At 45.6% G+C, this 12,681-nt stretch overlaps 2 protein-coding genes across 4 annotated transcripts in view; one reads left to right on the top strand and one right to left on the bottom strand.

The window, feature by feature from the left end:
- The window catches only part of LOC141785310 (LIM and SH3 domain protein 1-like), an 8,727-nt gene extending 5,532 nt beyond the window's left edge, over positions 1-3,195 (top strand). For 2 of the 3 annotated variants that reach the window (XM_074663537.1, XM_074663535.1), the window contains 3 exons: positions 1,218-1,287; positions 1,379-1,464; positions 2,558-3,195. In XM_074663537.1, the coding sequence (XP_074519638.1) occupies positions 1,218-1,287; positions 1,379-1,464; positions 2,558-2,731 (330 nt within the window). In that variant the 3' untranslated portion in view covers positions 2,732-3,195. The remainder of the gene's footprint in view (positions 1-1,217; positions 1,288-1,378; positions 1,465-2,557) is intronic. The other variant, XM_074663536.1, reaches the window with a different exon arrangement.
- A 90-nt stretch (positions 3,196-3,285) lies between these two features.
- On the bottom strand, positions 3,286-11,905 carry LOC141785309 (kelch domain-containing protein 1-like). The gene is made up of 13 exons (XM_074663534.1): positions 11,347-11,905; positions 10,138-10,208; positions 9,776-9,893; positions 8,128-8,240; positions 7,805-7,895; positions 7,625-7,723; positions 7,451-7,525; positions 6,372-6,430; positions 6,156-6,268; positions 5,681-5,753; positions 5,497-5,581; positions 4,952-5,031; positions 3,286-3,645 (listed from the first exon to the last, which is right to left on the bottom strand). Exons 1-13 carry the CDS (start codon positions 11,455-11,457, stop codon positions 3,507-3,509), a joined length of 1,227 nt encoding a protein of 408 aa, XP_074519635.1. The 5' UTR covers positions 11,458-11,905; the 3' UTR covers positions 3,286-3,506.
- Positions 11,906-12,681: the final 776 nt, after the last annotated feature.

Below are 12,681 nucleotides of genomic sequence, written 5' to 3'. Positions count from 1 at the left end.
CATCGACCCTTTCCCAGATGATTTTGACCCCATTAACACGTGGGAACAGGTCAAACGTGGAGTAAAGTTCATCACAGAAGAACCTGGAGGAGTCGTGGGTTCGGTTCTGTCCGTGAAGCAGAGTCGGGATCAGGAGGAGCACAGAGAGAGGTTCAGATCCTGCAGAGACAGAGGAGCAACATTTCAGACATTTCTCTCCGTCCACTGAGGAGCAGCTGCCCTATATGGTCAAAGTCTGTGAGCTGTGGACACACAGGCTCTCTGCTGCTGCACACACACACACACACACACACACACACACACACACACACACACACACACACACACACACATACATACACACACACACACACACACACACACACACACACACACACACACACACACACACACACACACACACACACACACACACACACACAAACACACACAGACACTTTCCCTCCTCCTCAGAGAGCTCAGCTCAGAGAGGAATGATGGGTGAAGAGCTGCGTCCTTCCAACATTTCTCTCTAACTTCCTTTTTGTTGATTCCTTTCTTACTGACCCTCTCTTCATCTTTTACCCCATCAGTTTTTTCCTCTTCCTCCCTCTTTTGATTTTGGCTTTCATCCCTTCTTCTACTTCTGTCTTTTTTTTTTCGGGGTGTCAAACTTCTGGATGCATCCTTTCCTCCTTTCTTTCCTCTTCTTGAATTTATCCGCCCTGTAGATGTTCCTGTTTCTTTTTTCTCCTCATCCCTCCTGCCATCCCTTCCTCCAGCTGTTTGCTCCTGCAGAGGTCTGATGAGGACATGAAGAGGGGGCAGGAAATAGATTTTTATTCACCATCCAGTTTGTTCTTCTCGTCTCTAGAAGCTGTATTTACGTCACTGAGCTCAAACTATTCCATCATCTCTGAAAGTTAATCTGTCCTTTCACCACCAGAGTTTCTCTTCAGACTGAATCACAAAGTTTGCAGCATTAAATAAACATGTTACTGTCAGGAAAAGTGTCTGTTTGAAGCAGGAAGAGGAAACTGAAGGGGACAAGTATTTGAAGAAAGTCAAAAACAAAGTTTAGACGGAGAAGATTCAGTGTCTTCAGCTTCTGCAGAGATAAATCTCTCCCCCCATCATCCCTCTGCTCCTCCTTACATGGTGACGCTCCCCGAGCAGCCACAGAGTTCAGTGTGTGCTTTTAAAGTGTGTGTTTTCACATGTGTGTGTGTGTGTTTCAGATAAAGTACCATGAAGAATTTGAGAAGAGCCGGATCCGAAGTGACGCTCCTCCTCCTGAAAACAGACACGGTGAGAAAAACACATTTTAAATGATAATTAAAGTTAATCTTTAAGTCACTGATCGTATCCTGTGTGTGTGTGTGTGTGTGTGTGTGTTCAGAGGAAAGCCATCCAACTAACCCTGAGAGATTTGGTCAACCAGTTGGACAAGTGCGTCCTGCTACTGTAGCACCACCTGCTGGAGGGGTGAGGCCATTACACAAACATACACCACCTGAACTAGTGTTAAAATGTGAAAGATACAAACATGTTATTCTCTCTCTGTGTGTGTGTGTGTGTGTGTGTGTGTGTGTGTGTGTGTGTGTGTGTGTGTGTGTGTGTGTGTGTGTGTGTGTGTGTGTGTGTGTGTGTGTCAGTGTGTGTGTGTGTGTGTGTGTGTGTGTGTGTGTGTGTGTGTGTGTGTGTGTGTGTGTCAAAAATTAAAAAGTTAGAAACACTTCCACAAACTTCAACCAAACTTAGGTTTAATAAAATGTTTTTACAATAAAAACTAAATTTATTAATTAGCCAAACACTAAACGAGCCCTGAGACATGCTGAAGAGATAAAACACGGTGCAAACATTTTATAAACTAAACGAAATAAACTTTTATAAACTTTATCTCAGTCAGCTGCTTTTCTCCGACACCGTCCACCAACACAAACCGACCCTCAGGTAAAATCATCCCTGGGTAACGGGTTAGGGTTAACGTCCAGCGTTTTTGTTGTCATTCACTTTCTCTTTCTGTCAAAGTCTGACTTTGTGAATTTGTCTCAGAGCTTTTTAAAGTGTTTTGTCTTTTGTAAAAGAGTTTTTCTAATTAAATTAATTTGTTATCATAAAAACGTTTTAAAAATGTAAATTTGTTTTTTCTAAGAGTTTCAAACTTTTTTATTCTGGTTTGCACTTCCTAAAATATGATGCAAACATTGAAATATGTCAAACTGAGCAGACTTGAGCCAGAATGTGTTGAAACATCAGAGATGGTATAAAAACACATTTCACACACATCGTCTGTCCTCACACAGAGCCACGAGTCTGAGACGATTTGCAGACTTTATGTTTTTTATCCATATTTAATAAAATATTCATCAGCTCCAGTAAAGATGTAACATTTTAACTTTTGGTTGTGACTTTTGTTTTGTCCTGAGGATGTGTTTGTGCATGTTAACCTTTTATCTCAACGTGCAGGGAAATAAATGCAAATCCCTCCGCTCTGAGTCTGCACACTTGGTGTCAGAGCATCGCTGCATGACGCCATCTGTGTATCAACTTCCTGTGTGTTGAATGTCGCCCACAGAAGCGTTTCCAGGCCGTCTACAGCTACACGGCAGCAGAGGGAGACGAAGTCTCTCTGCAGGAAGGAGACCTGGTTTTGGACGTGGAGCCCATAGACGAAGGATGGGTGTTTGGACTGAACCAGCGCACGGGTCAGCGAGGTCTGCTGCCCGCCAACTACGTCCGACCCGTGTGAACGCCTCATTCACCTGCAGCCAATCAGGTTCCTTATTCCAAGTTTGGAAAATCAACATTTCCTTTGTCTGGCACCGCTCAGCTTTTCTCACACAAACCCGTTTTCAGATTTAGGCCAAGAAGAAGACGGGAACTGAAAACTTAAAGGGCAGTTTCACTTTTCATCACAGAGAGAAAGAAAGAAATAAACATTTGGCCTGAAACCCCAAATAGAGGAAGAGACAAGCAGAAGTAATAAATTCATGAAACGGAAGAAGAGTTAAAAATACAGCTTCTCACAGTTTGTCTTTCTCAGGTAACATTTACCTCTTCATGTACGACACTCACCGCAGAGACACAAGCAGAAGCTTCAGGTTGGAAACTCGATGAGCTTTGATGCAGCTGAACCGAGGCATTCATGCTTCAGGACTTTCTACAACTTCTCTACGCTCTGATGTTATTTCACCTGTGAGCTGTTTGGATTAAAAGACCAATGATTCACTTTGTGTTGTTGTTTTTCTACACAGTGAAGAAAGAAATGATGAACGCTGAGGTTTTATACAACATCAGTAACTTTATTCCAAACAGATTGCACATTATCAAACCTCTGTAACAGTAAAATAGAACCTCATTTAAACTACTTATTAAAAATAAGGCAAAAAACTTTATTTACAAATCATTTTAAGTTAAAACTTTTTTACATTAGCACCTTTTTCCTAAGCGCTGACAGAGAAAGACAAACTGAAACTCCTCAGTGAGGAAAACTGGCTCAGATCCTGAGGAGACGGGCGCCGTGTTCAAGCGCTGAGGACGGGAGGAGACGTGGAGGAGAAGAAGGCCACTCGTTTGTCGATTTTGCTGCGCAGCTTTGACGGCAGCCAGTTCAGCTGCTTCACGAACAGCTCGGGGTTTCTTCCCATCAAGTCTTCACACAGTCTGAAGAAGAAGAAGAAGAAGAAACGCTGTAAGGAGCTCCAAATACCCACAGCTGGATCAGACCATTACTGTGTTTTCATCCTCTGGCATGGCTACGTCATGTTTCTGCTCCGACAGTTAGAAATGCACAACACATCGATGAACTCAGAGTGGACGGGCGGGACAGGAAGTCAGGCCCCAAACAGTAAGTTCGGGCGTAGCCGGGTTTCTGAGAAACAGATTTTCTTTACGTTTAGGCCTTCATCCACATCCAGGCTCAGTCTGACGTCACTGAAAACAGCCTTTTCTGAAGTCAACACTGTGAAAAACTCTGGTTTCATGGTTTCATGTAGACACGGGGAAACAGAGTTTCTGGTTGTCAAACGTCACAGCTGAATGACGGGGCTCATCCTGATTGGCTGGCACAGGTTTCACATATAAAAACACTGAAACATGGGTCTGGCGTGCTTCTAGACGCACTTTTCAGTGGATTCTCTGGGTTACATGTGGACGAAAGTAACTTATAAAACGATCAGGGGGGTTATTCATTTTTAAAAATACTTTGTTACGTGTGTTCGAGGCCGAAAACACAACTACAACATCTCACAGCTGTTACGGGTTACACAAGGCCAGGAGTCGACAGGTTCATGGGTTTTTTTTAAAGAAGGAAAGAAGCTCGACGTGGATGAGGAGAGGCTCATGTTAGGGCAGAAAAACCATGGACTCAGAAAAAACTGCAAAAACTCCTCAGAGAGGTCAAACCTGTCAAAACCAAACTGTAAGAAACCAGACAGGCCTGAATCTGGCTCGTTGTGGTTTCTGTCACTTCAGACGAGCGTCTGACGGTCGAGCGTCTGACGGTCGAGCGTCTGACGGTCGAGCGTCTGACGGTCGAGCGTCTGACGGTCGAGCGTCTGACGGTCGAGCGTCGACAGTCAGACAGAGTCAAAGACTGAGGCTCAAACATCCGTTTCATACGAGTCTTTCCAGTCTCAGAAACTCTTCACCACCGTCCAACACCAGCGTGAAACTGCAGGACACAATGTCCCACGCTGGACGTGAACGGGCGCACAGGTCCTTCAGAGCTGGGTTTAAAGAGCCGGGAGCGTCTGAAAGGTCTGAAAGTGGACCTTGTTAAAACGGCTTAATCATGTGTGAATGGTGACAAACATGCCCTTAAATAATCCCAACGTACACAAAGTGTGGTGGTGACAACACACACACAAAGCCGCTGTGTCTCAGCAGACCACATACCTCTGAATCCAGAGCTGAGCGTTACGTAACGACCCGTCATGATGCTCAAAACACAAACACTTCCTCCACCTACCTGAAGAGGGAGTACGGCTGCGTCTGGAAGAGGATCACGTCTCTGCACTGGTTTTGGGACGGAGCTCTCAGAACAGCCACCTGGAGATCAGAAACCACATTTCAGCCCAGCTCCAGCCCAGACCGCTCAACGACAGAGTCCGTGGATGGAGACCTAACAGGATTACTGATCCACCAGCGTTTTTATTCTGCAGCCTTTAACGGACAGCAGAACGGATCCCAGGGAGACCAAGCTGTTTGGATTAAATAATCTGAGGCACTGAACCATTACCACACACAGAGGCAGCACTTTATACTTAGACCCTTAAACCACTTAAGCTTTCTTTATGCAATACCCAACGTAACGGCCGCGCTATAATTAGCTGGCTGGACGAAGGCCACGGTGAAACAGGAGCAGAATGAAAGAAGGATTAAAGACTGTGGTTGTTCTGACGTCTGCAACCAGATTACACGTCACAGCGTTTCCCTCACTAACACTTTGTTTTCAGTCTTAAACTGAGTCAGACTCAACCATTAAAGAGCTCAGATCAGAGTTTGGAGACTCACAGAGTCCACTAGGATGCGCATGTTGCTGCTGCCTCCGAACACGACCACGTCGCCGTCACTTCCCAGGCACGCTGTGTGACAGACCCTGAGGGGGAGCGAACAAACCAGTGAGTGAAGAAAGGAGCGGTCACAAAGAGACGAACGAGCCCCACCTTCGTCTGAGCGTCGTCACGGCTCCTCTCACCTGGGTTTGTCCTTGTGTGGGTGCATCAGCTGGGTCCACTCCCTCCTCCGCGTGTTAAACTGCCAGGCGTCATCTGGCCAGAGAAGCCGTGATAAATCACAGATTAAACCACAGGAAGGTCACCTCAACTCTTCAGTATCGTTTATTTGCAGCACTGCATCACAGACACAACTAGTTTTTCCCCTGATTAAGAAAACTGACGAGCTTCTGCAGCCGTGACATGGAGCAGCTAAAGTGTCTAAAAGAGGATGCAAAATGTTGAAAGAGGAGGAAATTATTTTCAAACTGTGCTTTCAGAGAGATGTGACATATCCACAGACACAAAACAACTCTAAAAATTAAAAAGGTGCAAAAAAAAATCCACTAAGAAATGCAAAAGGATTCAGGATGCACACAAGGAGAGGAAAAACTACCGTACCCAGAAGGCTTTTGGGTCATTTTGCAGCAGAGTGACTTCCTTTGTGGCAAAACTTACTCAGAGTTCTCCCATCCGTGCCGAGACCGCCGTAAACACAGAGCGTGTGGTCGGACACTGGCGTCATGGTGTGCATCAGACGACCCAGAGGGGCGCAGGACGGGGAGACGTCACTGAAAGAGTCCGACACGGAGCAGAGTCAGTGACTTGTTGGACAGAAAAGCTGCAGGAATCACACATCGTTTCTTCTCTCAGGTGAAAAAAGTGAAGATTTACAACTGAGTCCACGTCCAGGTGTCCAGGTCCAAGCAGAACAAGTCCAGCTCCGCCTTTTCCTGCAAACACACACACACACACGGTTAAATGTATAGATTAGTTTCCCAGTGGACTGTTCCTGTTATTGGACCAAGCAGGATGTTTGCAGTAAATCTATACGAGACGTCAGTCTGCTGCAGAGACAGTCTGCTGCAGAGACAGCCTGCTGCAGAGACAGTCTGCTGCAGAGACAGTCTGCTGCAGAGACAGTCTGCTGCAGAGACAGTCTGCTGCAGAGACAGCCTGCTGCAGAGACAGTCTGCTGCAGAGACAGCCTGCTGCAGAGACAGTCTGCTGCAGAGACAGCCTGCTGCAGAGACAGCCTGCTGCAGAGACAGTCTGCTGCAGAGACAGCCTGCTGCAGAGACAGTCTGCTGCAGAGACAGTCTGCTGCAGAGACAGTCTGCTGCAGAGACAGTCTGCTGCAGAGACAGCCTGCTGCAGAGACAGCCTGCTGCAGAGACAGTCTGCTGCAGAGACAGCCTGCTGCAGAGACAGTCTGCTGCAGAGACAGCCTGCTGCAGAGACAGCCTGCTGCAGAGACAGTCTGCTGCAGACTGACGTCTCGTATAGATTTACTGCCTCCACAGGTTCACAGCCCAGGGTCCTCTTCAGCCAGCGTGTGTGTGTGTGTGTGTGTGTGTGTGTGTGTGTGTGTGTGTGTGTGTGTGTGTGTGTGTGTGTGTGTGTGTGTGTGTGTGTGTGTGTGTGTGTGTGTGTGTGTGAGTGTGTGTGTATGTGTGTGTATGTGTGTGTGTGTGTGTGTGTGTGTGTGTGTGTGTGTGTGTGGTGTCCGGGCTCCTTCCCCAGGAGCTCAGTGGTTGGTTTGTAGATCTGTCTGTGTGTAAGGGGGCACCGTGACATCAGAACAGGAAAAGGATGTAGAAACAGGAAGTCCCTTCCCCAAACTGAGACCGTGAGGTGGGAAACAAACTGTCTCAAATATCTCAGGGTGACACTTAGACTTTGACACTTAGATTTCTCCAGATGGACACAGAGACGATGAACTACCGACTAAAGCGAGACTGCGGCCGACTCACCACGCCACCTGAGACGTAGCCCTTGTTCCCCAGTAAGGCGCTGGCGTGGGAGCCTCGTGGGACAGGAACAGGACCCTGATCATGACAAACAACACTTTAAATCTCATTGTAGTGACGCAGGGTGAAGACAGTCCAGCTCAGAAAGAGACAGATGTGGGCTTGAATTCGTCTCACCTTGGTCTCTGGCAGGCTCCATGTTTCTGTGTGTGTGTTGAAAACATTGACCTCGTTGTTCCAGCCCCAACACCTGAACAACGTGTTTCCAATGGTGGTCTGCAGGAGGGGGAGAGAGGTATTTAGGTGGACAACAGGCAAACTGTGTGACCCTCTCCTGTGATAACTGCCGGGGCTCACCCAGGACATCTCCTCCACGATGAAGTTGGTGGACGATGTGTTCTGCACCTCCCCGATGGTCTTGCATCCATATCCACCAAAGTAGATTATCCTGCACAGAGGATGACAGAGGCGTACGTGTAGCACAGGCAGAAACTGATGTTTTTCATCACGCAGTAACTTTTGTGTGAAGCTCCTGAAACACACGTCAGCAGGAGCTGCTCCTCAGCACAGAGAAGCTGTGAGAGGAGCAGAGCTTTCTGTCTGGATGTTAATCTGTGACGGCCCTGTTTCTCTCTTCTCTATCAGCGCTCTGACCTCAGGGACTCAGCAGCAGGACCGACCTGTCTCTGTGAACCCAGCATGAGTGTTTGTTCCTGGGGGAGGGCGTCGTTCCCGAGGTGTCGGTCAGTTTCCTCCACGTGTAGTTTTCCTCTGTGAGGTCAACGCTGTACATCTGCCAGGAGAGAAACATGTGACAGGGTCAGTCCTCAAACCAGCACCGTTCACCTTCTGTGTGGCTTTCTTAGAGCAGGAACATCTGAGCTGGACAAAAACCTGAAAACCTCTGAAAATGTCTGGACTGCAAACGGTCGACATTTTTCAGAGTTTCCCAGAGACTTTCTCAGACAGACAGGAGCCAGAGCGTGATGTCATTAAACTACGCCACAACCTGAAACCTGAGTACACGTCCAGCTCTTCACCGTCACGTTGTCAGACATTTTTAATCTGACCTGATGGATTATAAAACTGATAACACGTAAACTGAGAAGTTTAAGACTAAATCACAAAGTCTGAAACACTTTTAAACTTTAAACAAAGTTACATTCAACAAACGTGTGTTTTGGCTGAAGTAGGGTCCAAAAAAAAAAACACATAATGCACTCGCTGCAAACTTTTTTACGTTCAGCATTCAGTTTGTTTCTTTTCTGTCAAAAAGACTTTTTAAAGTGTTTTGCCAATTATTTTTTTATTGTGAAAGTGTACATTTGTTTCTAATTTGCAAAGGTGTTTCAAAACTTAGTAATTTTGTTTGGGTGAGGGTTTCCAGCCACTGTAGGGTTATTTAGATTTGCAGAAAGCCTCCAGTGGACACTCCTGGAACTGCAGCTTTTTTTTGGCTGCTGCATTAGCCTCCTTGTTTTTCCATCAGCGTTTGCTGCTTCAGTCTGACCTCTTACGCTGAGGTTTAGCAGGTAGACTGAGCACAAAATGAACCAACAAAGCTTCGTGTTTGCAAACTGAACAAAAGCAGGAGAAAGTCCCCACAAAGCCAGAGGCCAAAGATTCAGTTTCAGAGGAACTCAGGTGGCAGAAACTTTGGGGGTCAAGTTTCAGGCACCGGACTGTCAGGTTGGATGAGTTTTCACAAGTTTTTTTTTTTACATCAATTTAAAAACAGAGATAGTTTATACAGAATCAGAAAGTTGCAGGAGACAAAAAGTGGCGGCTGAACAGGATCATTACTGAGGATTTCAGCTGGATGTTGTTGCAGCTTTTCCTGAATAACGACCCTGATCCATCACTTCATTTCACCATCGTGACGAGGTTTCTCAGGTCTGTGCTCCACATTTTCCACATTTCTGCAGATGTGATGACATTAAGAGGGATAACTGGGTCACAACACGGGCCTCCACCACAGAAACAGGTTGAACACGGGTCAAAGCTGAGCTTCAGTTTGTTATTCATGATGCTCAAACCAGAGGACTTGATGACATGACTGTCAGCCGTCTGAGACATTCTTCACTGGATCATCCCTGAAACTGACTCAGGAATCCGTCTGCTGGGGAGTGGACCCGCCTGAGGCAGCGTTTGACATTTCGTCTGTGAGGTGAATGAGTTTTAGTTTGCAGAGGGGAGACATGCCAATGCTTTGAATCCAAAACACATTAAAGCCCCAACCGAGGAGGTGTTTTGGCTTCATGGGAGAAGCTGGAGGCCCGTCGTGTGTATCTGTCATGTGTTGGGTCTGCACCACCTGCACCGCCTCACCTGGTTTGTGTACCCGCTGGAGTCACATCCTGCAAAGACGTAGAGTTTGCCGTTAACGAAGGAGCCACAGAATCCAGATAAGTCTGGAGGTTTGTCTCCGGTGATCCCCCTCAGCTCCCTGTCGCACAGAGGAGAAGACGTTAAACACACACGAGTTTAAACTTCACAAACAAACTGTCGGCACATGACCCAAAAACTCGGCTGTTTTTGACTTTGCTTGGCCTACTTATTCAGCGTCAGACTCCAGCTTGTTGGGCTGCTGGTTCACAGAGATCTAACTTTACAAACGGAGCCTGTCGGCAGACGTGGTGTCAGGCTGACACGGAGCTCATATCTGCAGATTAACCCTCGCTCTGTCTCACCATGAGCCGCTGGTCAAATCACAGAGCCATATCTCATCGCTCGGCAGCACCACGTCCTCTCCTGCAACGACCTGGGAACAGATTCAAAGTCATGCATGAAACATTTTGTTCTTTATCTTATCTCAACAAACACAAGCACCAAAACATGAATCTTCAGAGGTTCAGGGATTAAAACCAATGTTTCAGTCAGACTCTGAAGCCTCCTGTTGGTGAGTTAGAGCTGGTGTGATGAGGAACATTCTGTGACTGTATTTCTACACCGCGATGCCACGAGATCCAGTCGGAGAAATGCTCTCCTGTTGAAACACGCTCCTGCAGAGATCGGTTCATACGAGGATCAGCTGACTGCTGCTTTGTTTTTGAGAACAGTTCTGTTTACGACGCTCAGCTGTTCCCTGAGGGAGTGAACCTCATCACAAACCAGTGACGCCCTGAGGTGTAGCACACGCTCGTGACGTTTGGGCTCAGGTTTGCTTTTCCTGGTTGAGATATTTGGGGAATTATCAAACGAAAATGATTGAACATGACGAGGCTCGCCTTAACAAGCCCTCAGGGGTTTTTTCCTGTGCTTGATTCATGTCCTCAGATTGTTTTAATTCACACTGGAGGCTTCACAAAGCTTTCCCTGATGAGCCACCTCAGTCTACAGAGTGTGGGTCAGCCCCTGCAGAGAGCGTGCTCGATTCAATGCAACAACTTTAAAACTGAGGGGGGTTAAAAACGTCTCATTTCAATGTGAGAATTTCTCTAAAAAGACTGCTAACCGGCTTCTGGAGTAGTTCAAAACACACAGAGTCCTCAGATCAACAGGTGAAGCTCAGGATGGAGGCTGGAGCTCACTTTGGGCTGTTTTCTGTTTATGAAACACTTTGTTCACAGCTTTTACGACAGTTACGGTAAAGAAATTATTAGAAAACCTGTTGAGATTAATGAAAAACACAAAAGTTATCCTCAAAATCTTTTTTAAAATCTCAAGTTAAACATTATTTTTAATTTTAAAGAGGAATAATACAGGACTTTTGAGCTTGCAAATCCTAAACCGTTTTCTTTCTGCTAAAAGTCTTTTTGTTGCTTGATTTTCCTTTAAAGACCAGCTGGAGTGTGTGGAGGAAAACGTGATGCGCGCTTTAGTTGAAGTTTGTCTCGTCAGCTCGCTCCTTGCTGTAGTTTCCGCTCAGGTGTAGATGAGCTCAGCTCGGCATCTCTTACCTGGTACCCTCCCCACACAAACAGCGTGTTCTCCTCGATGAACGCCGTGTGGCTGCTCCTCTCCAGCCGACTCACCGGGTCGCTCCTCTCGGTGCTCTCAGCAGCATCCATCCTCACACACTCTCTCACACACTCTCTCACACACTCTCACACACTCACACACACAGCCAGGTGGCTCTGCTCCTCTGGGGAAGAAACACACACTCCCAGCTGACAGGTGAGTGTGTCACCGAGCTGCTCCGGGCTGCAGACTGTGTTTGCTGCTCTGCTCAACGTGTTTTACAGGCTCCGTGTCCTCACTGCGCCTGCTCCGCCCATCGGCCTGGTCACGTGTTCCGTAAGTTCCCTCACCTACAGAGGCAGCTGTCCAACACCTCTCACTCTGCACACCTTATTAAGAGAGCCCCGGAGCTTCAGGTGTATATTTTAAAACTCCTGGACTCGTTTTGTGAGGATGGATGGATTTTTAACTCATGACGTGTTCGCTCTGTAATAAATGAACAAACTGAGAAACATCTCTGAATCATCTCAAAGCGAGAGGCAGACGCAGATTCCTGAAGCTCAGGTGAAACTCATGAATTCAATATGAGCACGTGACATTTCAGTGAGCAACTTCCGGGTTGCTTGTTTAGATGGAGAATGGATGATGACGTAATTAGCTTCACCTGTGCTCACCTCAGACACCCAAATGTTCACATTCAGTTAAAAAGACAAAGCATTGAGAGGCTCGACGAGTGATGTTTTAAATATTTTATCTGATATTAATTTATTTTGATCCTCAACGTTTTTAACTCATTTAAAAAAAAACATTTTAAAATGTTGATCTGCTAAAGGGGCGTGTCCTCACTTTTCTATAAAGCCCTGAAAAAGATGCTGATATTTCTTTTTCTGATCTGTCTTTTTCTAAAATGGACTCCAACTTTTCATCTTAAACTGTGAAATCAAAAAAACAGAGTTGAAATGACTGTTTAGATGATTACATTTATCAAACCGACCACAAGAGGGCGTCAGCAGCAAACACACCAATGAGTGTGTGTGCATAAAAATATATATATATATATATATATATATATATATATATATATATATATATATATATATATATATATATATATATATATATATATATATATATATATATATATATATATATATAAATTTATGTATATGACACCAATAAAAGTTACAAACACGTTTGAATTTTGCTGATAACATAAATATTTTTATTAGCTTCAAAACAGATAATTTTCTCATACTGCAATTGTTGAAACAGACATTTTTTTTTTGTATTATTAATTAATTAAATGTAGAAATAACCCCACATTCAGACAGATA

This window comes from Halichoeres trimaculatus, unplaced genomic scaffold (assembly GCF_033239565.1).
Source record: "Halichoeres trimaculatus isolate MK-OKI-2021-1 unplaced genomic scaffold, fHalTri1.1 fHalTri1_scaffold_23, whole genome shotgun sequence".
Classification (NCBI taxonomy): Eukaryota; Metazoa; Chordata; class Actinopteri; order Labriformes; family Labridae; genus Halichoeres; species Halichoeres trimaculatus.
This window is presented reverse-complemented; position numbering and strand designations above follow the sequence as displayed.

Coding starts and splice junctions, on each gene's coding strand:
- LOC141785309 (XM_074663534.1), bottom strand. CDS start 11,457: ATGGATGCTGCTGAGAGCACCGAGAGGAGCGACCCGGTGAGTCGGCTG. Junction 6,269..6,371: donor ACCTGGACGTGGACTCAGTT/GTAAATCTTCAC, acceptor GGACTCTTTCAG/TGACGTCTCCCCGTCCTGCG. Junction 3,646..4,951: donor CAGCCGTACTCCCTCTTCAG/GTAGGTGGAGGA, acceptor CTTCTTCTTCAG/ACTGTGTGAAGACTTGATGG.